At 30.0% G+C, this 27,449-nt stretch overlaps 3 protein-coding genes across 3 annotated transcripts in view; 1 reads left to right on the top strand and 2 right to left on the bottom strand.

Moving 5' to 3' along the window:
- Nucleotides 1-8,744, bottom strand: part of Hr39 (Nuclear hormone receptor FTZ-F1 beta) — a 31,777-nt gene extending 23,033 nt beyond the window's left edge. Inside the window, exon 1 of the mRNA XM_085193720.1 lies at nucleotides 8,371-8,744. The gene's annotated coding sequence lies outside the window, so the exon portion shown is untranslated. The remainder of the gene's footprint in view (nucleotides 1-8,370) is intronic.
- Nucleotides 8,745-9,036: 292 nt separating this feature from the next.
- Nucleotides 9,037-18,396, top strand: Rab9 (RAS oncogene family member Rab9). The gene is made up of 4 exons (XM_085193719.1): nucleotides 9,037-9,527; nucleotides 11,692-11,892; nucleotides 12,475-12,617; nucleotides 15,735-18,396. Exons 1-4 carry the CDS (start codon nucleotides 9,318-9,320, stop codon nucleotides 15,865-15,867), a joined length of 687 nt encoding a protein of 228 aa, XP_085049845.1. The 5' UTR covers nucleotides 9,037-9,317; the 3' UTR covers nucleotides 15,868-18,396.
- Nucleotides 18,397-18,628: 232 nt separating this feature from the next.
- On the bottom strand, nucleotides 18,629-27,019 carry LOC146534787 (retinol dehydrogenase 14-like). The gene is made up of 5 exons (XM_085193718.1): nucleotides 26,578-27,019; nucleotides 26,173-26,408; nucleotides 25,730-25,966; nucleotides 24,915-24,987; nucleotides 18,629-19,894 (listed from the first exon to the last, which is right to left on the bottom strand). Exons 1-5 carry the CDS (start codon nucleotides 26,860-26,862, stop codon nucleotides 19,718-19,720), a joined length of 1,008 nt encoding a protein of 335 aa, XP_085049844.1. The 5' UTR covers nucleotides 26,863-27,019; the 3' UTR covers nucleotides 18,629-19,717.
- Nucleotides 27,020-27,449: the final 430 nt, after the last annotated feature.

Genomic DNA, 27,449 nt, shown 5'->3' with positions numbered 1-27,449 from the left:
GCGAAGCTGCGCGCATCCGCTAGTAGTAAAATAAAACGAGTTATATATATCATAAAACTAATAGAATATTATGAAGTGTGAAGCATAATCTTATAAATGATCGAAACTTGTCTAACATGACTAAGTTGATGCTCGTGGATGGTATAGGACAAAAACGGCATCCGGAAATGGTTGTACGCTCTATCATCAACATATTTAAGGAAAATTCAAAGATGTCTGTGTCTAATGTTGTCTTCGACATTTTACATGACCTTTCCTTGAAATACAAGTAACTATATGCAAAAATTGCGTTTATTTATTAAAATTTTTATTATTGTTTCACAATTAATTCCACACAAGAGTAAAAAGACGGAATATAATTACGCTTTACTTTCTGCTTATATTCGAGACACTGCTTCTATGCGGGGAAATAGAAATAATCGATTCCCCCGAATGGAGATCGAACTGACATCTAAGCTGAACTAAACATTGTGCTCAAACTCTATCTGACCATTTCGATAAAACCACTACTTATATCATAAAAACCTAATAATTTTAAAATATAACCATCACACTTAGTAAGTTGTGTTCCAAATATGCTACGATAACAACATAACACTTACAAAATAAAAACCCCTTTAAGATCAGTTTCAGTTTAAATTCGATTTACAATTCTAAGAATATTATAAAGATATAGATAATTTTATATGTTATAAGAATTAAGATATCAATTTAAAGTCCGCACTCAAAAACATGTTAAATATAATCCTAATTTAATTATAAATTCATATTCATTAATTATGTTTTCTGGAGCGTCTTAACACTAGGTTCCCAGGTTCCCTCAGCGTAAAGTTACAAAAAAATGGATTTTAATATTACTGAAGCCCTTATTGATATGGGTAAGTACTTACATTGTATCGTTGTAAACTCTACAATTATTGTGAAATTCTTAATGTTTACTATTAGATAACTGTAGCTATGTTAGGCTGTGACTAAGACCAGTCCAGCCTTTGATCTGAACCGAAAATTTAGTGACTCAAAACAAGAAGTAGGTTCGTATTATTAAGTTATATATATACGAAATTGTAAAGGCACGTTCATAATTAACTAACGGCACTGACAATTCTAGCAAAAACGGCGATATAATGACTGCGTGTTACGGTATTTGAGACATTGTTGCACAAAATGAATAAACAAATTATCGTTTTAATTTACTGAGAAATGGCTAAATCAACGATTTAGATAAGATAGCTGATAAAAAATAACAGTATTTATAATTTAGGAGACCATTAACCTTATGAATAATTTTGCATGATAATTATGATTTTTTTTATAATTTAATAGAATTCTATATATTTCATATTTTTTTATCGACGTACAAAAATGCATGCTAGTTCAGCTAAAGTCACTTCGCTAATGTCACTATGATTGGAGAACACGGAACGGAGAAAGCACGGTAAAAAAATATTACACAACAGGAGAATGCATGTTAAAAAGAAATCCAGCTAAGTATTTCCTTCATTTATTAACTAAAAAAATGTAAATATTTACAATATACGAGGATTAGTATAAGTAATATTTTACAAAATTGGTAGTTTATACTTTAATATTGTTATATCTAATATATTTAAATATATAAAAATATATATAAAAAAGTAAGTACAAACATAAATAACATTGAATATCAAGGGGACGGGCAATTTTATGAAAAAAAGACATAGTATAAGGGGCGAATAAACCTACAACAAGTGAAAAGGATGTGTGGAGAGGATCCTTCGTCCAGGCTATATTAAAAAAAATAACACTTACAAAAAATGGTGGTACCTACATATTATCTGATATTTAAAATAAATAATAACAAACCAGAGGAATATTGTTAATAACTTATATCTATAGAAATAAGTGTATAGAATAACGAAATATTCTAATTTTAGCGTCAAGGTCAAACAAAAAAGCAATGTAAACTCGCCTTTACGCGGCGCCACTCACGACCTGTTCCTATGAGTCACAATAATGTGTTCTTCGAAATGAATTTCGAATGGTTCGAGCTGTTGTGAAACATCGGAAGACGTATTATGTTAAAAGGCTTTCGTTCGAGAACTTAATTCGAGAAGAGAAACTTTATTAATTATTATACTTAATTTCCTTTATTTTTATTTTTTTAGCTTTACGCTGTATCACGTACACAGCAAAGCAGGCAGAGGGAACCTAATGTTAAAAACTCCGGTTCTCATATGTTATTTAAATCACTTATCTTCATTATGAAATTATTAACACTTTATAATATTTAAAAAAGTTTTGGATCTTACTACCCTGAGAATCATATAGGTTACAAAATTATCACCTTTAGCAGTTCGCGTCAATAAATAGATTATCTTTTCATATCTTTATCTATTTTTAAATATGTGATTTCGATGTAAATATCAAATATAGTAAAAATGCACACTTTGCTACCTCATTTTTCTGCAACTGTTAACTTATTCTAAAAATGTTAACTAAGTAGTTAAAATCCAAGTAAGTATGCAAAATTATTCTCATTTAAGGCTATCCCAGTTCTAAATAAAGACAGCTAAATAACCTCCAAAGACCATCGATGGATAAATCTTGAGACTACATATTTATTTTTTACGAGGTTATACATTTACATATTTATCGAAACCTTAAGATGTTTGCAAAATAGTTATTTACAATGTCTTATTTGTATAAATTATATTAGTGGAAAATTTTCGATATTCATTTTTTTCCCAGCTTCACGCTGTATCCCGCAAGGAGCAGAGAAGGCAAAGGGAGCTTAGTGTTAAGACACACCACTCTCCACTTTCTGCCGAATTCTGGAGGCATTGCGTTAAGTGGCAGAACGACGTTGCCCTTTTGCCTTGAAATTAGAGCAAAGATCTTAATGTAATAAATATTTTATATCTTCGAGTGGGAATCGAACCCCCTACTTTTATTCAAATTAAAATTTATAATGCATATTTACAGAAGGTAGTATGTTATGAACTCTACATCTAAAATATAAAATAACTAAATCTTGCCTTATAATGATGAAAACCCGGGAGGGGTTGTTTTTTCTATATCAAAAACAACACAAAGTAACAAAAAAATGTTAATTACAATAAGTTTCATAAGAAAAGCACTAAAACAGAGACCACCTTTTACTTTTACTGACGCAACGCGACGCTACGCCGCGCCGGGGTCAAAATGTACGTGAAAGAATGGATTCGAAATGCCTGCAGTGTTTAACCTATGTGTTGTTATATTATATATTGAGTTTAAAGTACTAAAACAAGAATAATTCTTGTTTTAGTACTTTAATTAATTAATATTTTTTTATTTAATTAATAATTTTTTATAAAATTTTAAAATATCACACGTTACAAACTTTTACTATTATTAATCCTCAAATATAAATATTACATATGAACGAATGAACTACACAACACAAAAAAAGAAACATTTATCACGAATTAATCTTTTAACCTTTATAAAAATTTAAACTTTACTACAGATAAAAAACTTAACAATAAAACGCGAAAATATTAAAGCACATATCGACCAAATATTTGTAAAACTGGCATTTCCACAGCATAAGCCACAACTGGTTAAGTGACTGTAAAGCAGTCGAGACAAAACTCATTCATTCATTATAATAAATCCGTTATATAAGAATACGATCATATCGCATAACGGTAGGCTTCGAGAATCGAGTTGCATCGAAATCGGTGTCGCGCGAACCATGTCACAACACTACCGCTACGCTAGGGTCGAAATAGTGTGGTCCAGTGGACGAATGAGGTTTTAATTAATGGACGCTGTTGAATTATGTGTTGACGGATTTTGCAACTTTAAGTTCCTAATGTTCAAATGTTTATATAAAAAACATTTAAATAACAATAATATATAGTATTGTAAATATAACCCTGGCTCGATGAAAAGTTTTGTTGTGTTTTGAATTAAAAAATAATTCTCATAGTGCGTAGAATAATTCACGATCGAGACGTCCCCCAAAAATCGGGACGACTGTTTGGCATATGCCAATTGAGTAGAGCTGTTTCATTATATTTTCCTTAACAACGTGAAACAAAAAGTATATATTTATACTTATATTTTTCTATGAAGTTCATCATGGACTTACCACACTTAAATAATGTTCTCTCATGTTATTACAGCGAGTTATGTAATAATTTCATTATCTATGAAATTTTTATGTTACACTTTTAGGTTGACTAATAGTATAATATACGATGATTATAACGTAATACAAGAATTTCCATTCAAATTGCCAAACATTTCATGCTTTAATAAATAATTTCGTGGCTATAGAGTCCAATATTCTGCATATTAATAGTTAAAGTAGTTACATTGGCATTACCATATGTAATACAATTTTAGTATGAATACTTAAACACCTAAAGTTATTTTACATAGTATTCAATGGAAGCGCACTTGCGTGCATAACAATAAGGAACTAACTTGGCGCGTTAACTTGACGCACAGATAATATTAACTTCCTCATTCAGAACCTTTGTGTAATTTATAAAAGAGCACCTACATAAAGTTTATGTTAAAATCTATTATTTTTTTAAAATTTCAATGCATTATTTTAACAAAATTATTTAGAGTATTTTTATTAAAAAGTAATACATATTTTAGCATGTAATTTATTTCTGCATTGTGTTATAAAAGCCACAGACAATCGGAAATAATATAATTAAACCGTGACCTCAATGACGGCGATCGAAACAAGTCTGAAAGAGAAATTTAAATTCAAACAAAGAACAATTCAACAATTTAAATACATATACACATTATGTATCCACTTCATACTTAATGATAATAAATATTAATTTCAATAATTTATTCATATATTATAAATTTTAGTACAATCATATGCGGTACTAAAATATCGAAAATACAGATTAAATATAAAATTTCAACCGAAACGGTTGTACATCGCCAGTACCATTGCCTATTTCCAAACGAAATATTTATATGTTGGCCTTTACAATTTAATAATATTAATAATAATAAATCTATAAATATAGTATATCTTTTTTATAAGTATCAATATAATAAAATGGGAATAGACGCGAAGGTCCCTGCTCCCAGACGCGCTGACTCACGGCTTCCGCCTGATAGCAAGGTCACCGGCCGCGACGCACACAGCCACACGTGAAAGTAGTGAGAGTACAGTCGCGAGCTACCTTATTACCTTCGCGATTTATTTCGCTTAAGCTTTGTTTGGTGTGATTTATTATTTTGTTGCAATTATATAATGTTATTGGTTTTGAATTGGAGTTAATTATGATTATATGGGAACCTGCTATGTTAATATAATAAAAAAACAATTAAAGAAATTTGAATATTTTTACAATATGTTGTAGTGTACATTAAAGCTAATATAAAATGCATAATATAATGTTAATTATCATTGTAATATTATGATTTTTACTTTACAATTTAACGCATAAACCATTACTTATAGTAAATGTGTATAATAAGTGAATTTGCACTTATACGGTGTTAAAGCATCAATATTTTTGTAAGATAAAAATGTCAATAACAACATTACCATCGTACTTAATTTAATCTTTATTATATTTCATCTTTAAGTAATAATACTAATGTACTCAACCTTTATTATCATGTTTAAAACAAAAAACGAAATTGGATGTATTTGATTTTTTTATAGATTTCATTACTCGAACTTCGTTCACTGACATATACAACTATGTATTTAGTTAAAACTGTTGATTTAATTAGTAATTACAGTAGACCACCGAATAATCATCATCATCCGGCTAGGGCAAACAATGAGGCAACAGTGATACTATTTCGAAATCCGATTTACAATTAAACAACAGTTAGTATTGTAGCGAAAGATACGTGTGATGATAACAGAATCAATTGTTTAAAGTCCTTATTTAGAAACATGTAATCAGTTCGAATTAGCTGTATAAAACATTTTGACTGAAATCACCTTTACCGTTATTATAGCAATATTATAAAAATTACATATACGTAACAGACACTTTTATATATTTATATTTTTATACTCTAGAACTATGAGGCTTCTGTTTTAGTAATAAATTATAGGAATTAACGTTATAATTTGTGTTAATTATACTAATAGCGCTTAACGTATAACAATAAATACATTTGTTACAGTTATTTTAACTAAAGCGAAACAAATGCTGTCAAAAACAATGTCTAGGATGAAAAGTGAACCGTTATTTTAATTAATGTGTAACACAACTACAGGTATTTAACCATATTATTGTATACTTATTCAGATCCGCAATACAATTACAACCCACATCCATGAATCGCATTTGTCTGCAAAAACTATTAACATATGAAGGTGTGTCTGTGCTCGAGGCTGTACACTATACATGATTCAGTTTACTACGCATAATATACATAAATTACTTCGCTAATTGGATAAGTCAATAAAACAGCCCGAAGTAACTCCTTTATAACTTTTTGACATCTTTGCAGTTAAAAGTTTCTCTTACTACAAATTTAATTATACTAAAAGCATGCTGCAACTTGTATATAAAAATATTATATCCAATTTGAGTCCAATGAGATTTTTTTTAGTTGTTCGGCGGTGAGTTCCGCAACTCAACACGCAATGCCTTCAGAATACGACGGAAAATGGGGAACGTAGTGTCTTAATACTAGAATTCCTCTGCGTAACCTGCAATGTACGTAATACACCATAAACCTGAGAAAATTTTAAAGATTTCTATACTTTTCGGAAACAATTTTAGGACTATCTACATTTAAAAATTTTTGTTGTTTTAATTTGAATCATGTCCGGAGATTTGTATTACTCTGTTGAAACAAAACAAAACTGTAGCCTCTGCCATTGACGTCTCATTACAGAAAGAAGTAAGGTTATAAACGTGATACTCATATATCACACATTCTCTAAACATCCTTGAAGGAAGGTCATAAAAGATGATTAAAATATCAGAAAGTCTTCTTAATTATAATAGCAAGCTTACATGAAACAACTAATACATGTACTAACACTTTGTTATTCAAATCAAGCTGCGGTTTATAATTGATATATTAAAATCTTGACCTTGATATGCAACTTTTTTGTCGAGAACGTGTGTCTGGCCGACGTTGCTGTCGTGGGGCCCAGTATTATTTTGTTTGCTTGTACGTACGTTGTTTTGTACGCTATATCATATTTTACATAATTTATAATATATAAAAATGTTTTTTTATTGTTAATGAATAATTTTTCAATGTTTATAAACTTTTTACCATTTCTAAGATTTTCTGAAGCAATTTAAGCATATAAGGCCAAATCAATCTTTTTTTAGCTTCACACTATATGCTAGTGTAGGCAGAGTGACACTAGTGTCAAGACACTACGTTCCCCACTTTCTGCCGAATTTTCCAGGCATTGCGTGTTGAATGGCAAAACTCAACGCTCTCTTTGAAGAGCGAAAGAAGTGAAGATATTAATAAACAATAATTTATTCGCCTGGGTGAGAATCAAATCCACAATAGTCGCGTTTACATTCAAACGCTTGTACCACGCCAATTGTTAGAATTCGATATCATTGCTGACTTAACATTCTGGTTAGTTAATAAGCAATAACAAAAAAGGTCCAATACAAAACAAGTGAAGGTATCAAGTTATCATTATTCACTCGCTCAGATAAAACATAGCTCGATGTCGAAATACATTTATACATAAACGAAGGTACTACGTGACATTCTTTACATGAAATATGAAACTTTGATACATATGTATGTATGTATGTATGCGATTGTGACTGTTTATAAAATCGTGCCATAGAGTGCCGGGTATATGATAATCGCATACTAAATCGTAGTATCAAATAGCCATCGAGCTTTCATGCCGTACCGTTATTCCGTATGCAAATTCAAAGCTATGCGACGGCCGTATTATATGTTATAGTCGTTTATAACATTATTTTTTTTATAAAAAAAAAATATAGTTTTTTTTTTATATAGAAATATTATGACGTAAGTTGTATGAATTTAAAATTGCCCTGAATAACAATGATAAGTCTTAAAAGCAATTCAGTTTAAAATAATTTGACATCAGAAAAATTATAGTAATATATATATTGTATAATAAACAATAACTTAAAAATTAATCACTTAAAAAATAAAAAAAAATAAAAACATTTTTTTATAAGCTTATGGTCGCGACAGTCTAACAAACAACGGGGACGCTACGAGCGAGGGGCGGGCGAGGGGGTAGGCACCCTTCGTCACGTGACCAGCGACCTTCAGGCGGCGCACCGACCTTGAGCGCCGCTCGCCCCGCGCGGGTCAGAGGTGAATGCACGCCAGCCTGCCCCGCGCCGCCCCGCCTTGCTGCTCCCATCTGAAGCCACTCACCTCCTTGCTATCCACACCATGGCACCGTCAGGCACCCGCCACCATCCCGGCTCCAGCCCCTCTGCTCAGCTCCCGCTGCGAACAGGTATTAGCGACGCGGCACACCTTTCCCATAAAATATCACCGACAAGTTTATTGACATCGAGTCGCTAGCACTATTGCGCAAATGTATTCATTTTCCGAGTTTTCGACAGCACTCACTGATGTCTTTCGAATTAGAAAGCACTTTTATTGAGAGTCACAACGTCTGTTCACTCAAAAATGCATATAAGTAAAAAACATTAAGCACAACGGGTTTACGCAGAACAATATAACACTATGTCCTCTCACCTCCGCAAAACAAAGCGGAATAAACTTATTCGAGCTGACTGACATCTCGCGAGTCACTCGTCACAACTCAACCGCTGAACCGCAAAACAAACATTCGTCAGAGACATCTAGTGATGTAACTAGACATTAAATAAATTTACACTGCTATGGTAACGAAATAAGTGGCAACATTATTAAAAATGGACATTTAAATATAATAAATTTCTTTATTAATTTATTGTTTAGAATATAGACAAGATTATTTATATATACTAAAACATTATACTATAATAATAATTTTATTTTTTTTGTTATATTATTAATTATCTGTTTCTTGATATTTGACGTTTCAAATTAAACAGCTGTGCAGTAGATTATGTTGAAAGTTTACTAGTTTAGTTTTATTTGATTTCTCGTCAAGATCTTTTATGTAGTTTCGCAATGTAATTAATTTAGTTATTTAATTATATTACAATTGCTGTCCGGGAATGTTTAATTTATTATATTAAAGGACAGAACCCGACTACGGACGTAACTAGTGATTGAGTCATTAATTAAATAGATTTTACTGTGACTCAAGGCTGCACCAATAAAAGAAGTGTTATTTTTATGTATATTATGACAATAATAAAGACATAATGGTTGAAGATAACGATCAAAATTATGGAAGAACGGCGAACAAAAATGTTCTTTTAAAAATTGTTATATTGGGCGACGGAGGTGTTGGCAAATCATGTTTGATGAGCAGGTTTATATCAAACCATTTCGACGATCACAACTTTCATACGATAGGAGTGGAATTCATGAATAAGATGATTGAGGTCAATGGCAAGCCATATACACTACAGGTATCTATATATACTTTTATTTAAATCTTAATATTGGTAATTATTTTATATAGTAATCTTAATTGCGCTCTTTTCTTATTTCGCTTTTTTAGTTTATATTAAGCTTAAATAACTACTTTGATAGCAAGGTCACATTATCAGATTTAATGACATACTTGCAAAGTAAATATCATCAATCAAAGTAAATAAGATTAATCATTATTAAACTTTTTAAATGTTAAACATTCAATTTTAGTAAAAAATAAATATTTGACGTCGTTGTGGCGTTGTGTGTTGGGAACGGTGGGAATTTGAGGTCATTGTGGCGGGACACAAAGGTGTGTAATGCGATGGTTGTGGGCTCGATCCCCACTCGAGGAAATGAAATATGTACTGAAAATTTTTATTTATCCGTTCGCTTTGGTACAGAGGCACAAGCGCGGCGTTGTGTTCCGCCACTGAACACGCAATGCCGCCAGAATTAGACGCAACGTGGAGAAACAAAGTGTTAACAATATTTTTATTTTATTGCCTCACATAAAAATTAAAAATTATCAATTAATGCAGGATGGAATTATTTATTTTGCCTGTTTACCTCGCAACATAATAACATCTTATTTATATAAAGGCATAAATAAAATATTCAGATTAATAGTTACATAAAATTAAATATTTAAACTAAACTAAATATTTCAAATTAAAAATACATTATTTAAATATATGTATAAATTAAAAAACACATTTATTTTACCCATTGCTTAATTCTATTTTTGTGTTGAAATAACAAGTTTTAATATAGTCTAATCATTTAGAACCACAAATTAGCTAATATTTTTAAATAATTAGCAAACATTCTAAATTTCTATGATATTGCTTTTTTGAGTGACAGAATTTAAAGCCACATGCTTCAGCCACATCTTTCACAAGTGATAGAAAGTAAATAAAAGAAAATAGTTCAATGCCCCTTGTGGGATTCCAACCTGGAACTCTCACATTAACATGGCACTGTGCCACCAGGTTCTATGTTATTGCAAATTTGCATAAATATCATTTGTAAGGGACTTTACATAATAATTAATAACTATATGTTTTATTTTATAATATCATTTTATGACTCAATACAGTGGTTTTATGTTGTTTCCCATTCAAAAATATTAAATGTCTAGTACATAAATTATTTTATAAATTATTTATATTGTTTAAAATTTAACTTAAGTTCATTTAAGGCCTTTTTAAACATTTTACTAATTCTCACTTATGGAAATTATTTTATTTTGTCATTCTGGAAACTACACAATGCACGGGTCTGTGGGAATTTGGTGAAAAAAGGGAAATGGAGTGTCTTAACACTAGGTTCCTTCTTCCTACCCTGTTATGTGTGGGATTCAGTGTGAGGCTAAAAAAATAAGACTTACTTTTTTATGGATAAAAACACATCAAATGCAAATATAAATATTATGTATAACAATATATCCTTCATATGTTAGATAAGGAAAAGGAGTGCTAAGTCTCGTTTATTATAATACTGTTTGTTCACGCCTACTTGACCTTATGTGTCGGTTTTCTACAAATTTAAATATATTTATGCATTACAAATATTATAGATTTAAATATTAACGTTTTAATATGATTTTATAAAATTTGTCTTATATCTGATATGTATTCAATATTTTTCTTTACTTTATACTCAGGTATGAGCAAATTAGGGAGAGGGAATCTAGTGTTAATAAGACACTTCATTCTCCATTTTCAGCCCAATTTCGAGATTTGATCGACCGAACACAATGCAGCGCTTTGTCTTGTTACCGGGACTAAAAAATGAAAGGAAAATCATCCCCAAGGGAGAATTAAATAAAAATATTTTAGATATCGCTGATTAAGCATTTGCTAACTGCGCCAAAACGGTGTTTAAGAATATAAGTCTAACTAATGAAGAAAAATAAGACATTTACCAATACTTTAAATTGTAATCTCGTCATTTTAAACGTCTTTGCAAAGCCCACACGTTGATCTTATGATAATGGTTTTTTATATTGAGGCCAGACGTAACGCGAGTGTAGTGTCTGGAATCTTATTTATTTAATTAGAACTAGTTACATTCTAAGATTTGCTTAATTTACATAGATACAGGGATGAGCCTAAGGCTGTTAAAAATAATTTATTTTTATGTAAATTTTGTATTCAGATTTGGGACACAGCAGGTCAAGAACGTTTCAAGTCATTAAGGACGCCCTTTTACAGAGGAACGGACATTTGTATACTGGCCTACGCTATAGACGATAGAAGCTCATTCAATAACATAAAGACATGGTTAAACGAGTTCCTACATTACGCTGGTGTTAAGAATGGAATTGAGAAGTTTCCTTTTATTGTTGTTGGTAATAAGGTAAATAAGATTTATTGAATGCACAGACATAACACTGTTTAAAAACTGTTTTACATTTATCTTAACTCTGTAGACTGTATGTAGGCTAAAAGGTTTGACCGTCAAAAAGCTTCAGAAATTAATTAGTCAGTATTTTTTTTTATTCCGAAATTGTCTTCACAAAATCTAAATTGAATTCTTTTAAGCATTTTTAATTTTGTTAGATTTTCATTTCTTCGCTCTAGTTAGTTCCGTCACTCAAAACGCAATGATTTGAAAACAAGTCGAAAACCGAGGAATGGAGTTAAAACAAGGTTCCCTTTGCTTACCATGCTAAAAGCGGAATAAACTGTAAAGCTATGTAGATATTCTTGTGTATGGAGAAACCGATGACTTGATTCTCCGCAATCCGATTAAGGGTATTTGAAAGTGTCAAATGACTGAACCCATTTAACTGGCCATCAAGACCGGGAAAAACAACATGTAATTCTCCACATATACATATAATCCTATGACCTCACGTAATAAGTGTTTCCTTATAAGTTTTAAACCAATAAAGAATTATTTTTTTCACTATTTATTATTGCTTGTTTTTTTTAACAGTCTGACGTGTCATCAAAAGACAGAGAAGTTTCATACGATCAGCTGAAGCAGTGGTGCGAGGAGAATAAAATATCGACTTACTTAGAAACATCGGCAAAAGCTGACAGCAACGTGATCGAGGCCTTCTCATTGTCAGTCCAAAGGTAAAAATATTTACTTCTTTTTTTGGCGTTATTATTGTTAGAGGAAATAAAATGTTACATAATGAATTCCCCTAAGTGGGAATCGAACCCACGACTGTTGCGTTTACAGTCACTCGCTTGTGCCACGCCATGACGGCGTCAAATATATTTTTGAATATAAAATTTCATTATCGGATCGGTGAAATGAAAATAATTTGAATATAATCAATAATCATTCCTGCTAGTGGACATCGAACAGACTACCATCGCGTAAGTACCTACAGTCTAACACTTTTCTACTGCGCCACAGTGGTTTTATATATGTTTGACGAAAACGGTCTGCGATATTTTTTTTCAGTGTAAGTATATATGTATAAAACTGATATAAAATGAAAAGCTTTATAGTTTCAACTAAAGATCAATTAAATGTTCATTATGTTCGACAGAACTAGAAAATATAATACAGTTGCATAAATTACATTATCACGCATCATTACGAGTATACAATGGCCGTCGTGGCGCAGTGGCAGAAACGTGTGACTGTAAACGCGAAGGTTGTGCGTTGTATTCCCACTAGGGGAATTAATTATTATCAATTAATATTTTCTTTTCTCCGCTCTGGTAACAAGGTAAATCAACACACAATGTCTCGAAAATTCGGAAAAATATAGGCAATAGAGTGTCTTGACTAGGTTCCGTCTGCCTACCCTGATATTTACGTGATACAGCGTAAAGCTGAAGTACTACCTACAAGCTAAGATATTACTCATGTCAGTAATTTTCTTTGATGTCCGTGATTTTAAATCTCTTATCTTGCCTGTGTTCTTAAGTATATTTTAATACCATATTGTTCAGGGCTATTTTAGGTAGGTAGGTACTTAACCTACGTTGTCTTTTACATTTTTAATATTTTCGCTTATTTTCAGCATATAGCAAAACCATCGTAAAGAACCTAGTGTTAAGGCACTCTGTTTTCCATTTCCATCCAGTTTTGGAATTTTAATTGATGATTGATTGATGATTTACGTATTTTTTAATTTATAAAAAAAATTCCCAATGATGATAGAATTAATAATTTATTACACCTGCATATCACTCATTCATAATAATTATTTTGCTAGAGAAACCCAGTTATTCGTTCTACTCCACCGGATTTACGCGTATCATTTAGTAGGATTGGATAATTGTGGCCAGTGATAATTGTCGATTACAAAGAGACATTTTCAAACTGCACTATTATTACGTAAATAAGTTGCAGGAAGTCAATTATTAATATTTATTTAATATTAAGCTTAGGTGTGGTCGCGATAAGATAAATAGCGGAAGTTGCTTAATTTTTTTTTCCGTTATGAAAACCTTGATCTGTCTTTTGCGCGTTTAAAATATTTTAAAGTCTTGACACTAAGTGCTTTATTTTTTTTTAAGAAATATAATATTTTAACTAAAATTAGTTATACCAATAATCATTTATGGAATATTTGCGTTTATTTATACGACTACTACAAAATAAACAATATCATTAATATTCCTTTCATGTCTAGGTATATATAAAATAGAATGTAAATTAGACGACCTCTTGCGGTAGTAACTACATATACGAGTTCACGTCTAACAAGACGAAGGTCGCGGAGTCGATAGCCGATCAAGGAAAACGTTTGTATTTATAATGGACCGCAAGCGATAAAAAAATGGATGTCGACCTTTGATTGTGAACATCCATTGAAATAGTTCTACTATTAAGTCTAATGAAAAAGCACTGTGAAATAGAACTGAATCCCGCACATAGCAGGATTGGCAGAGGAAACCTAGTTTTAAGATACTCCGTTCCGCACTTTTCCATGCATTTTCGAGGCATATTAATAAATAAAAATTAATTCCCCCGGAACTGAACACACAACTGACGCGTTTACAGTCACAAGTTTGTGCCACTGCGCCACCACGGTCTTTATATATATATACTATCTATACTAATATAATATAATAAAGCGGAAGAGTTTGTTTGTTTGTTTGTTTGAACGCTAAGATCTCTGGATCTACTGAATCGATTTACTTTGTTTTTGTTTTGTATGAAAGCTGCATTCTTCAGAAGTGCTATAGGCTATATAATATTACATTACACATATATACTAATAAATTAAAATACTTTCTAATTTGTCGTCGCTACGCGACCGCGTTCGTTACCGCGTCATTTTGATATTCATCCTTATGAAAATAAATATAATAGTCACTTTTAGCATTTCATCTAGATTGAAATTATATTTCTATAGAAATTATATTCTTATATTTCAAGCAGGCGTAGCCGCGTCCGGGTCCTCTAGTTAATCTATATATATAAAAGGACTTGTCCTCACTGACTGAGGTAAGACGCGCGCACAGCCGTAACCGCTGTGCGTAGAAACGTGGAATTTGGACAAAAGTTTACTTTCGTAATCTGGACATCCACTAAGAAGGGATTTTGAAAAATTTTAACCCTAAAGGGGTGAAATAGGGGTTCAAAGTTTGTATGGGAAAAAAATTTAAATCGGTACCGATTTTTATAAAATTTGTAATTTAGATTTTTAAAAGCATTTAATTGAACACGTGTTTCATCATTTTCTAGAATTCTCCCCCTAAGGGTGCATATAAGGGGTTGAAAGTTTGTATAGGTTTTTTTTTAATCGTCACCAATTTTTAATTAATTTGAAATTCAGACACTTAAACGTATATAATTAAACACATGTTTCATGGTTTTCTAGAATTGTCCCCCTAAGGGTGCAAATAAGGGGTTGAAAGTTTGTATGGGAAAATTCTTAAATCGCCACCGATTTTTATAAAATTTGATACTTAGATTCTTAAAAATATTTAATTGAACATTTGTTTCATGGTTTTCTAGAATTCATCCCCTAAGGGTGCAAATAAGGGGTTGAAAGTTTGTATGGAAAAATCTTTAAATCGCCACCGATTTTTATAAAATTTGAAATTTAGACTCTTAAAAATATTTCATTGAACACATGTTTCATGGGTCATTAGAATTCACCCTTAAATACGCATGCGAAGCTGCGCGCATCCGCTAGTGTATAATATTATAATTGATAATTAATATCGAACTTCGATTTCATAATATTAGTATATGTTTACAATACTTCTGTAATATTTCAGATGGGCAGACCTGGAGCAGAAAGCGGAAAAGGAACTTCGTATGTACCACCATCCGGACACCGTAAACCTCCACGGTGCGAGCCCCACTACTGGTTTCAGAGCAACCTGCTGTTCTAGATTTATTGAAATGTAATATTGTAAGAACGGTTTTTTGTGATTACGAAAAATATTATGCTACGTTCGTTTTTAAATGCAAATTCTATATTTATAATAATTTCATAAACGATGCTTTATGATATTATTAAATATTTATTTAAATTACTATTAGTTATACTATTATTCCAATTATATCTGTATATTCTTTTTGTTTGAATAATTGCAAGCTATTAGGTTCTAAAATCCTGTCATTGAACAAAGGTAATTGAAAAAGGCCACTACTGTAATAAAATGTACATCTTAATGCTAAGCTTTACAGTACTTATCTCGAAAATTGCATTTAACTATACAAATCATCCGTCCTATAATAATTGTATAAACATTCTATCTACATATCCTCCATTAAAGGAAATATCCTAAAAATTAAGGTAATTTTAAAATAATATTAGCATAATATTATGGCTTAGTTTATAATTAATAATATAAACGTAAAAAAAATTACCAAGGAGCTTTTAGATTTTTCATATATACAAAACTCGACAGTTTTAATAAATAGACAATAGAATAGCTTTTTAGGCTGTATTTTTTATTTAATCTGTATTTTTTATAATCTGTGTTAAATTTGCTTGCCCTAAAAGCTTATACCTAAGAATTAAATAAAAATTAAGTACAGTAGTTGCAATAAAAATAAATATATAAATAGTAAGCACGAGCACTAGAAGTAGAATAGTTTTAAAAATATATTATTCTATTTAAGTTTATTGTTTTATATGAATTTTATTGTTTATGGGACTAAATTGAGTTTTCAGCAAAATTCTCGTATTACATTTTACCTACTTATGTGTAATTTAAAAAATAACATGATTTTATATTGGTTGTGATAAAATTATTGATTTATTGTATTCAAAAAAAGAAACGTATCTATAAAAATATTTTATAATTGAACAAAGATAAAATGGAAAGGAAAGAAGTCTCTTACTTAAATACTTGTAAAAATAAGTAGGGCCAAAGATTTGTGTGAAATATTTGTATCGTATGTATTTCAAGTAATCTATATATATAAAAGGAATTGTCCTCACTGACTGAGGTAAGACGCACGCACAGCCGTAACCGCTGTGCGTAGAAACGTGGAATTTGGACAGATGTTTACTTTTGTAATCTGGACATCCACTAAGAAGGGATTTTGAAAAATTTCAACCCTAAAGGGGCGAAATAGGGGTTGAAAGTTTGTATGGAAAAAAAATTAAATCAGCACCGATTCTTATAAATTTAGATTTTTAAAAGTATTTAATTGAACACGTGTTTCATAGTTTTCTAGAATTCACCCCCTAAGGGTGCAAATAAGGGGTTGAAAGTTTGTATGGAAAAATCTTAAATTGCCACCGATTTTTATAAAATTTGAAATTTAGACTCTTAAACATATTTAATTGAACACATGTTTCATGGTCTATTAGAAACCCTAAATAAGCTAGCGAAGCTGCGCGCGTCCGCTAGTATGAAATAAGAATATTGAATTTATTACAACTACAAAAATATTGTCCTTATGGTTATTTTATGTTTTTGACGGTAGTTGAATAAATCTTTAATTTAAAATAAGTATATTTATAAGTACATTATTAGTATTAGTAAATAAACAGAAACGTTTTCCACTTCTGTTTATTATTAAACGCATTATTGTCCCAATAAGTATGAAAAAAATATGTAAAGAAATATCTTTACGAGTACCACATTCCCTGTCTTGAATTTGAACATGTTATTTTATGAACAAAGCGATTTAATAGTACTTCTAATTGCACTATTAGCTAAGTTATGCAGCTGTTTTTCTCATAATTTTATTTTTGTATTAAACACAAAATTTCAATATAAACAGAAATAACTAATAAACTTTATAAGAAAAAATAAATAAATTACACATTTTTTGTGTGTATGATATATCGAAAATTCGTGAAAATTGAGGGTAGTTTGATATTAATTAAATTAGTAACTCCCTACACTATAGCAAACTACCCTCAATTTTTACCTTTGCTGACTTGCAGCTTTTGGTACAGAAATGATGCTATGAAATTAATTTAACCTACCTTCACATAAAATTGTTTTTACAAATAAAATAGCAGGACGTAACTCTTGTATACTATATATATTTTTAATGTATTCACTAAGTGCCTAGTTTTATGGTTACCGTATTATTAAAAACGCACATATAACTATAAAAATCTCGAAATGTTTTATTTTGTGAGCGAAATCGGTTGAGTCGAGTGATAATGATTTTGTAAAGTATTTAAAGTCACTTTATTTCTTTTTACTTTTTACATTGTTTTTATTTGACAAATTTTTGTTTTTTTTTTTTATTATTTATTAAATATATGAAATGCACTAAATAGTGTTTAGTTAGTTTGGGAAATTAGACGTAGCTAATGGCTTATTTGTTTTTTTTTTGAGCAAAGGCTTTAAATTTTCCATTATAATGTTTAAATGTCACATTTTTTGCTACGTCTAATTTGATCTGAAATTATTTTTAAGCTGTGATTTAAGATACCTTTGAGGGATCAATATAAGTTATAGAAAATATTGTGTTTTATTTTGTATCTCTTTACTTGATTTACAAAAAAGCTTATTCATATACGAAAAACAAATATAATCCAAATACCAATTTTTATTTTGTTGAGTAAATTGCTCTTTCATTATGTAAAATCTTCAGCTTGAAACAAAAGAAAAATCGAATTTAAGTTATATTAAAATCAGTTTCTTGAGTTTAAAATAAATTAGAAGGATAAATTATAAATAAATAAAACAAATAATTTATACGCTAATATATTCATTTATTAATACAATAGCCAATATATCTTTGAAACTTCTACTAAACAAATAAAATGTACCTTTGTGGCCACTAATGGAAACGAAAAAGGTAAACTACAATTAATTTTAAATACAATTTGGATAAATTACATAATTATTGTCAATTTCTACAATCTACATTTAAATAAATATTTTTGTGCCTATATGCCTATAGTTTTTACATAAAACAAACACCATTTACAAAAGAGAACACAAAAGGAAAGAACCTATAACTAATTCTATACTAATATACACATATGAAGATTCTAATATTCAATTTTAGTTTTTCAAATATCTACTAGGAAGAAAATTAATATTTGTTGAGTTGAGTCTTTCTTTTTTCCTTACTTTCCAAAACAATGAGAATTTTTAAACTTCGAAATTTATGGTTATGTGTTTATAGCTGTTTTAATATTTTGTAATTATTTTGTTTCATAATTTAACTCTACATTTGTGAACCATCTATCTATTATTAATTATGATATTGTTTTATTTATGGGATGCATGCACAAGGAAGGTGATACAGGTTCGACTGCCCTAAAATATTTAGGAAAAACTAAACTAAATAATATATGCATATAAATTTTAAAATTAAAGATTACACAAAAAAATTACTTTTTATTTTTTACGCTCGCAACCTATCGATAAACAGTTGGGTAAATGTAGTTTTATTTTTAATAATTAGTAGCACTGAAATCACATTTAGCTAAAAGAAAATTGAATTAACTAACCTTTCTAATCTAGACAAAACTGTTGTTTTTTTTATTTTTATTCTTTTGCCAGTGTTAACTTCATTATTTAATTAACTAAAAATACAAAAAATGTAATAAGTCAATTTGTTACTGAGTTATGACGTAATAATCGTCTTATTACATTTTTACCAAGTAATCTATCAATGTTTTCTTTTACATGTTGTTTCTTTTTAAATAAAAAAATATTCCATCTGATTAATTTTGCTATATACTTTTGTATTAATTTTGAATGATATTTAATATATAAAAAAAACAATTCAATATTATTTTGAGAAATAACCTCTATCTAAACAAACATAATTAATTCTTTAACGGACCTTTGTTCTTGATCATTTCTTCGCTGATTTCCCACAATTTGGCTTCTTCCTCTTTATCGAAGGGATAATTAGATTTATATTCCGCGCAATCGCGATAGAATTTGCCAGTGTGACCTTCTATGCTGTACTCTGAGGCGCAGTACACGACGGTTTCAGAACCCTGAAAAGAACAATTGAAAATATAAAATTATATTTTTGTTAAAACAATTCCTTTCAAACTTTTAGTTTGGAATTTTGGCATTAGGTATATTAGGTATATATAAATTAAAATATATTCTTTATTGATTGTGATTGTTCTTTACTGATTTATATTTATTGACTAGTGAACCCGAACGCGGCTACGCCCGCTTGAACTATACGTATATTTATTAAATATGTTTATGAAATTATTTTCAGTTTTCAATAGAGAAATGCGTTGAGCAAGATCATTTTGGGTGACGTTTCCTAACAACAAAGTTTACAAATCGTTGCTTAGCAACGGTCGCATAAAGACAGTTGTTATTAAAATGGCGGAATAAATTGCATGTCAAATTAATAAGTATTTTAATATATGTCGAAAATATTACAAATATGAGAAAAAAAAGTATCCTATGTTCATGCCGAGACTCTCAAGTATCTCTATATGAGTATTTTATCACAATTAATTTAGCGGTTTGGCTCTGATTGCGTAAAAGACAGACAGACAGACAAACAGAGTTACTTTTAAATATAGGTAACTAGTGGGCCCGGACGCGGCTACGCCCGCGAACATATAAGCCTAAATAATTAAAATAAGTTAAAAAATAATAATAAGTGGAGATTTATTATTAGAAAAAATATCTGAGTAACCGAAATGAACAAACAAAAGAAGTAAAAGTAACTAAAGGAAATTCATTATTTTAGAAAAAGTACCTAAAGTATGCCGTGCGCGCGTACTAAACATTTTTCTATATTAAATAATTATTAATTTTTGCGAACAATATTAAATAAAATCCCAAATTATTAAAATTACGATATTTTAAGTGCATAACATCGGTATAGATAACCGAACTGAGATAAATTAATTATAAGCAGCAAATAATTACATAAAAAATAATAGTAATTCCAAAATATATAAAAATTTACAAAATCACTAAAGTTATCTGCCCTCTTGCGTCGGTCATACTATACCACTCGTAGGCTAGGTCATTTGGAATCAGTGACATCTTAATTATTTGTTAGAATGTTATACAGTAAACTATAATTTCCATCGAGTTGAAATGCTAAAAGTGGCTATTATATTTATTTTCATAAGGATGATATTAAATTATAGAAATCATTTAATTTTTGGTAATGTATACAAATCTATATCAGCGCGCGCCATGTATGCATTAAGCAAACTCAGTTTGGGTGACGTTTTCTTAAAACAACAAACTTTGCAAGCCGTTGCTTAGCAACGCGTAGCGACGATTGTTATTAACATGGCGGAATAAATTGCATGTCAAATTAATTATTTTAATATATTGGTATATATCGAAAATATTACAAATATGAGAAAAAAAAAGTATCCTATGTTCATCCCGGGACCCTCAAATATCTCTATATGAGTATTTTATCACAATTAAATTAGCAGTTTGGCTTTGATTGCGTAAAAGACAGACAGACAGACATAGACAGAGTTACTTTCGAATTTATAATATAGGTATGGAGGTATGGATTATAATATAGGTATGTCGCATTAAACGTATCTAGAAATCGCAATTTTATATATCATTATTAGATTCACAAAAGATAGTAAACTTGTAAATTTTAAGGAAATACCGATATAAATAATTAAAAAATGAAGCATAAATTAATATCTTACTATCATCATATACTTTAGATATACGACCATGCCATTACTGAGTGTTTCCATTTTTACCTTATCTTTGGATCTTAAGAACTGCATTCTTTTACAGATATTTGGTTTTATAACAGAACGGGACCGTTGTGGCGTAGGAAAGAATAAGAAGAATAATAAAAAAGGCTATCATTTCATAAAATATTTTTATAGCATAAAATAAAAATAAAAATATTGCAATGTTTTGCAATAAGTTTACTGCGGTAATATGAGAAATATAATAGTGTTATAGGTACTATTATATTTCTCTGTTATATAATGAAAACAACAATGTGGTGTGTACAAGGTGATAAGAACCGTGAAGTGCAAATGACTATATCTTTATGATACTGTCTTAAGATGTTGACAGAACTGAAATCTTGATCATTTTGGGGAACGCACTAAAAACAGTACAAATCCTATATCTTATAAAACAAAGTCGCTTTTCGTGTCTGTCTGAACTTTCTAACTATTCTTCTTCTAAACCACCCAACGGATTTTTATGCGGTTTTCACCATTAGGTCGAGTATTTCTCAGGGAAGGTTTATATATAGTTTATTATTTGTACATTCTTATGTAAATTAACATAAATACGATAAATGTGTCTAAAGTCCTGTTATATATTAAGTAATATTAAATTATTAATAAATGTGAGGTAGAATGTAAAACAATTGTAAAACTAGTTATGAGAAATAAAAGTCAGTCTTGGTCGTGAGCTTGTTATTTTACTACAAGTCCTACCCGGTGAGACACTTTTGCGCATGCGCTGCTTTAATGGTAAGTACTACATGAAAAAAATATACTGGAGTATTGTTCCTCTTAATAAGATCTACAAAAAAGTCCGCGACGACATATTTTTATCTTTTAAGGATAACGTGTAGTGATCATATTTCTGTTTAAAAATAATAATTTCAATATATTTTTTATTGTGAGTCATATTTTTCCATAATGATATTAATCCTTATCCTTTAAAATACTTTAGTAATTTTCTACGTTAAACGAAGATAAAATTTATTTTTTACACTATTTCGAAATTGCGAATAGTTTTAGAGAAAAACGCATTTAATTGTTGACACATCTCGCCGTTTACACATCAGCTGTATCGACTCAAGTTTTACTTATCCCTTACTCTCAGCATATAAGTAAGTATATTAGTTACGTTGGCCATTTAATATAGACCAAAACTGTCTTTTACCGTTTTTCATTTTAATTAGTACTTTAGAAGTTGTTACAATATCAAAAAATCCTTGCTGCAAAACGGCTCGCCTCGACGTTCTGCTTATACAAGCGCGTCCGCCGCGCCCGCCTGCCTTACACGCATCGGTGGTTGAGTGGCAGAATGCTCGCCTGCCACACGGGCGGCCCGGGTTCGATTCCCGGCCGATGCATTCTATTTAATTTTCCTCACAGGCAGCCACGTAGTAGTGCTTGCTTTTCATCAGGGACAGAATACCCTCTTCATCATTAACCACAACCTCGAAAAAATACCCCGCCTGTCTCTATAGCAACGAAGATTTAGATGCGTTTGCACGTATTGGATAATTGTAGTTGAATGTATTATTTCAGCGCGATATATTGGTTTCATATATTTGTAGTAGTTATTAGTAGGTAGGTTTTCGTTTATAATTTCTTCCGTTTAAAAATAGTCATTTAACTATCTAAAAATAGCCATTTAAATATATTTTAATAAGTACTTGAAAAGATTAGTAGCACAGATTTAAAATTACGGTTCCTACTAAAAAATCCTTGCTGTGTAAAACAATTGGAAAATCCTTATTGAAACTGCGAAAATGCGGGTTGCATTAGGGTTTAATTAATTTTCACATTATCTTAAATGCTTTGCAAACATACATTATATGAATAATCCAGTAGTTGAAGCGGGCGAAGCCGCAAGAGGGTCGCTAGTATTATAATATTACAGAATATTTTAGTTCTGAGAAATAAATAAATTTTCTGTGCGTAACGCTAATCTATCCGCTAAGCTATCAGTTAAGAAATGACCAGTGCGTCTTATGGGCTGCAAGGTGATATCTTCATTTCACGAAATAAAATCTTTTGCTTACGGACAGGATTCCTTTGAATACCTTTAGCAGTAAGTACGAACACTACGTGGACCGCCAGGTCTTTTTCTGTCTTCACGAACAGATCAGGCATCATTGTACCTACCAAAAGTCCGGTACAAAAATATTTGACTAAACCAAGCGTATGGAGGATATCAAAACTTGTATTTAGCTCCATATCTACTTTAACTGTACTTAACGTACTTAATGCAAGCACAGCGATTAAGTTCTCTTTATCCACTCCATTTAATATCACAAAATATTTTAAAATATATTGGCGCGATTTCAAATGTTAAAGTAATATTTAGTTTTTTTTTAACTTTTAAATTGTAACTATATTTTTGGTCAGTAATATAAATAATGTAAATAATAGTAAACATTTTTTTTTTTAAATTACGTAACGATATTATTACCTACTCAATTAAACATAAATTACATTTTTTACCGACTTAAGCATGGAGCAAAAAATAGCAAGAAGTAATTAGTAATTAGTTCTTTTATCTCTATTATTAATAAACAAATTATAATGCTTTACATACACGCGATAATTAAGAGTTCATTTTCTATCCAAAGGATAGAAAAAAAAAAGTAAAAATATGTAAGAAATGTATTTGTGAAATTTGATTAAAATTGTACATATGTTTTATAAAAAAATAAGTTAAACAAGGAGTTATAAAGTCGAAGCTAGAAAAATAATTTATCTAAAGGTCTTTTTTTTTTACAGAAGAAAGAATACTTATATTTGAAGTTATCAATAATTTCGAGAGATTTAAATTCACATCCATCGCATGCATTTAACCTTCAATTAACAAACATTCTGATTATTCTTACTGACTTAGTAGGTACTGTGTTATAATCAGACCCTGATACTATATTAATATAGTTATGTAAGAAATCCGACGTCATTATTTTAATATTACTTAATAGTGTGACCATCAATTATCAATATTTACCTACAACTAAATTGTTCGAAGACTTTGTTACAACTACTTTAAAAAAGAATGCAGTAAATAAAGATATTCACTTCGACAACTTTAATATAAACGTATATACAGAGTGAAAGCGTCAACGCTCCATTTACAGGAACAGCATATAGGGTAAAATATTTTAAAGCCATACCTAAAGAAATAATAAAAATTAAATATAATATATAATAGTGGAGACGTAAATATATTTAGGTTGAACAAAATACTATAACATCGAAATTTATGGTGACCCTACAAGAATGCATTTCACAATTGCAACATTTAACCTCTTTCATTAGTATTATTAGCATTACTTACTTGCTTTGCTGACCTCATAAAGAAGAACGCAATGGGGGCCATTAAAATGTAGTGGTACCATTTTACAAAGTACCTGTAATAAAATAAAATAATACATACATTTATATATTATATGTTAATATGATATTTACATATTGTCGGATCAGAGTTCTTAGGAGTTTTAACTTTAATCTCCCAAAGAAAACCATACAGTGTAATAAAAACTATAAAATGTGATAAATAACAGTTCTCATAGTGTTGTCAATGTTTTATGTAGATAAAAAAATTGCATCTAAAAATGTGATATTTACCATATTTTATACATTTTACATAATTCATCAACATAAATGCAAAGATAAATACCGTAACTGTTCTAAATATAATCAGTCAACTTGATAAAAATATGTAATAAATGTCCCATTGACCTCTAGAAATAAGCATCTGATAAGCACATATAGAACTCTCTAGTGAAGCACAGGAAATCCTTGTAAATAAACAATGCTTTGACATATTTATGTTTTAATTATTAATTCAATGATTAATCTTCAAATTATGGTAAAGTTTTAATAATTCATGGCCTCACATATGATAATTAAAGTAATGTTTTTAATAACATGTGTGTTAAATAATAATATACAAATAATATAAAATATTATTTATTGACTGATTACGCAGATTGTAACTCAAATTATTATTTGCAACACTACACTGCATATTTCCAAAGCAAGGAAATGACAATATGTTTTTGTCTAGAGTCAGCGGCATCGAAACCCCAAACATTACTTTGACAATCAGATGCTATTATGCTATCTTATTAGCTAAAACATATTTCTCACCTGAATAAATTAGTATAACAGAATCCAGGGCAACAGGCATATACATCTACACCGTCACCTCTCAGCTTCATAGCCAGCGCTCTGGCAAAGTACGCATTCATTAATTTAGAATTGCAATAACCAGGATTGTGACGGCCACCTTTGCCTTTCTTAGCTTCTTCTATTTCTCCTCTTATGTTTAAATCATTGAAATTTAATTTTCCCCTCTCATGAAGAGTTGACGATACAATGACAATTCTAAAATAAATTATATTTCTTTTATTTTGTTTACTTTGAGCTTCATCTGTATGCCACATATAGCTAAAGGGAACCTAGTGCTACCCAAGTGACGAAATGGAGATTTAAACCATTTTTTAAAAATGTATGAAACTAAAATGTACAAAAAAATATGTATTTGCATAAATCTCATATTTTTTTTATAATAAAACAATATCACAATTTACCTGCTTGGTGAAGCTTTCTTTAGTTGATCAAGAAGTAAATTAGTAAGATAGAAATGTCCCAAATGATTGACTCCCAGATGGATCTCAAAACCTTCTTTAGTTTTGAAATCTTGTTTTAATGGAATTGAAACACCAGCATTGTTTATAAGCACATCTATTTTATAAAATCCAGCTTTAACTACATTAACAAACTTTTCTATAGAATCAAATGATGCTAAGTCTAACTGCATAGGAATCTAAAACACATATACGAAAACATAACTAAAAATAATAAATTTAGAACTAAAAATATATATTATTTTGATTAAAATTTATGATATTTAAGTTAATTGAATTTATTATATTTAAAATAAATTAATACAATTTATTATGCCTGATAATTATGTTTGCTACGGTTCCACTTACCAGTTCTCCACCTTGAGATTGTTCTTTTCTAATTTCTGCGATTGCTTCTTTTGCTTTTTCTATGTCTCTACAAGCAAATATTACTCTAGCTTTCCTTTTAACCAGAGCTTTAGCTGTTTCTAAGCCTATTCCACTGTTTGCGCCAGTAATGAGAAAAGTTTTACCTCGCAAACATGTATTACTAGTGCACTTCGCCCAATTTCTAGATCGCCACTTGCGTATTAATCCGAGTGCAATTATTGCAGAAATAGGCACAGCTGCATAAATAACGTTTGCCGGCACCATATTTATTATAAAGAATATTAAATTACCGCTAAAATTTTTATTTATCTCTCAGGTACGCACGTTAGTGTCGTAACATAAGTGCAACAAAAATAAAAATTACGTTTTCCGCTCGCTCTTCGAAAGCAATCCAATCCAATAAAAACACTTGGAGAAATGTCAAACTAATGTCAAAGTCAAAGGTCAAAGTTTCGTTCGTAAATTGTACTGTCGCCTTCTATAAAAAAACGCAAATTATAGTTTGTTTCATAAAAAAAATATATTACTAGAATTATACGAGGTGTGTTCAAAAAGTAAGATGACTTTTCAAATTTGGCGGGCAACGTACTTTCGATTATCGATTTTTTTATTTTGTTATGTTGGTACACTCTTCCCGAACATCTGTACCAAGTTTCAAGTGTATAGCATTTTTTGTTTGGTTGGGAGAGGCGTAAAGGTTATAAGTGTTTTGCGTGCTCGGCGATTTCTTGCTATCGAAAAATATGGATCAAAGGATTTGCATCAAATTTTGTGTAAAAAATAAAATAAAGTGCTCCGAAACACTTAAAATGTTGACAGTGGCATACGGTGAAACTGTTCTGAGTAAAAAA

Source organism: Heliconius melpomene, chromosome 11 (assembly GCF_056956725.1).
Source record: "Heliconius melpomene rosina isolate 202511_hmr_F chromosome 11, ASM5695672v1, whole genome shotgun sequence".
Taxonomy (NCBI): Eukaryota; Metazoa; Arthropoda; class Insecta; order Lepidoptera; family Nymphalidae; genus Heliconius; species Heliconius melpomene.
The sequence above is the reverse complement of the archived record's forward strand: the minus strand, read 5'-3'. Positions and strand labels throughout refer to the sequence as shown.

Bases quoted from the DNA above. Each gene is read 5' to 3' on its own strand.
- Rab9 (XM_085193719.1), top strand. From the start codon at position 9,318: ATGGTTGAAGATAACGATCAAAATTATGGAAGAACGGCGAACAAAAAT. The intron at 9,528-11,691 runs GTATCTATATAT...TTTTGTATTCAG, and splicing joins GCAAGCCATATACACTACAG to ATTTGGGACACAGCAGGTCA. The intron at 12,618-15,734 runs GTAAAAATATTT...GTAATATTTCAG, and splicing joins TTCTCATTGTCAGTCCAAAG to ATGGGCAGACCTGGAGCAGA.
- LOC146534787 (XM_085193718.1), bottom strand. From the start codon at position 26,862: ATGGTGCCGGCAAACGTTATTTATGCAGCTGTGCCTATTTCTGCAATA. The intron at 26,409-26,577 runs GTAAGTGGAACC...TATGTGTTTTAG, and splicing joins AATCTCAAGGTGGAGAACTG to ATTCCTATGCAGTTAGACTT. The intron at 24,988-25,729 runs GTGAGAAATATG...ATTTTATTACAG, and splicing joins TGTTATACTAATTTATTCAG to GTACTTTGTAAAATGGTACC.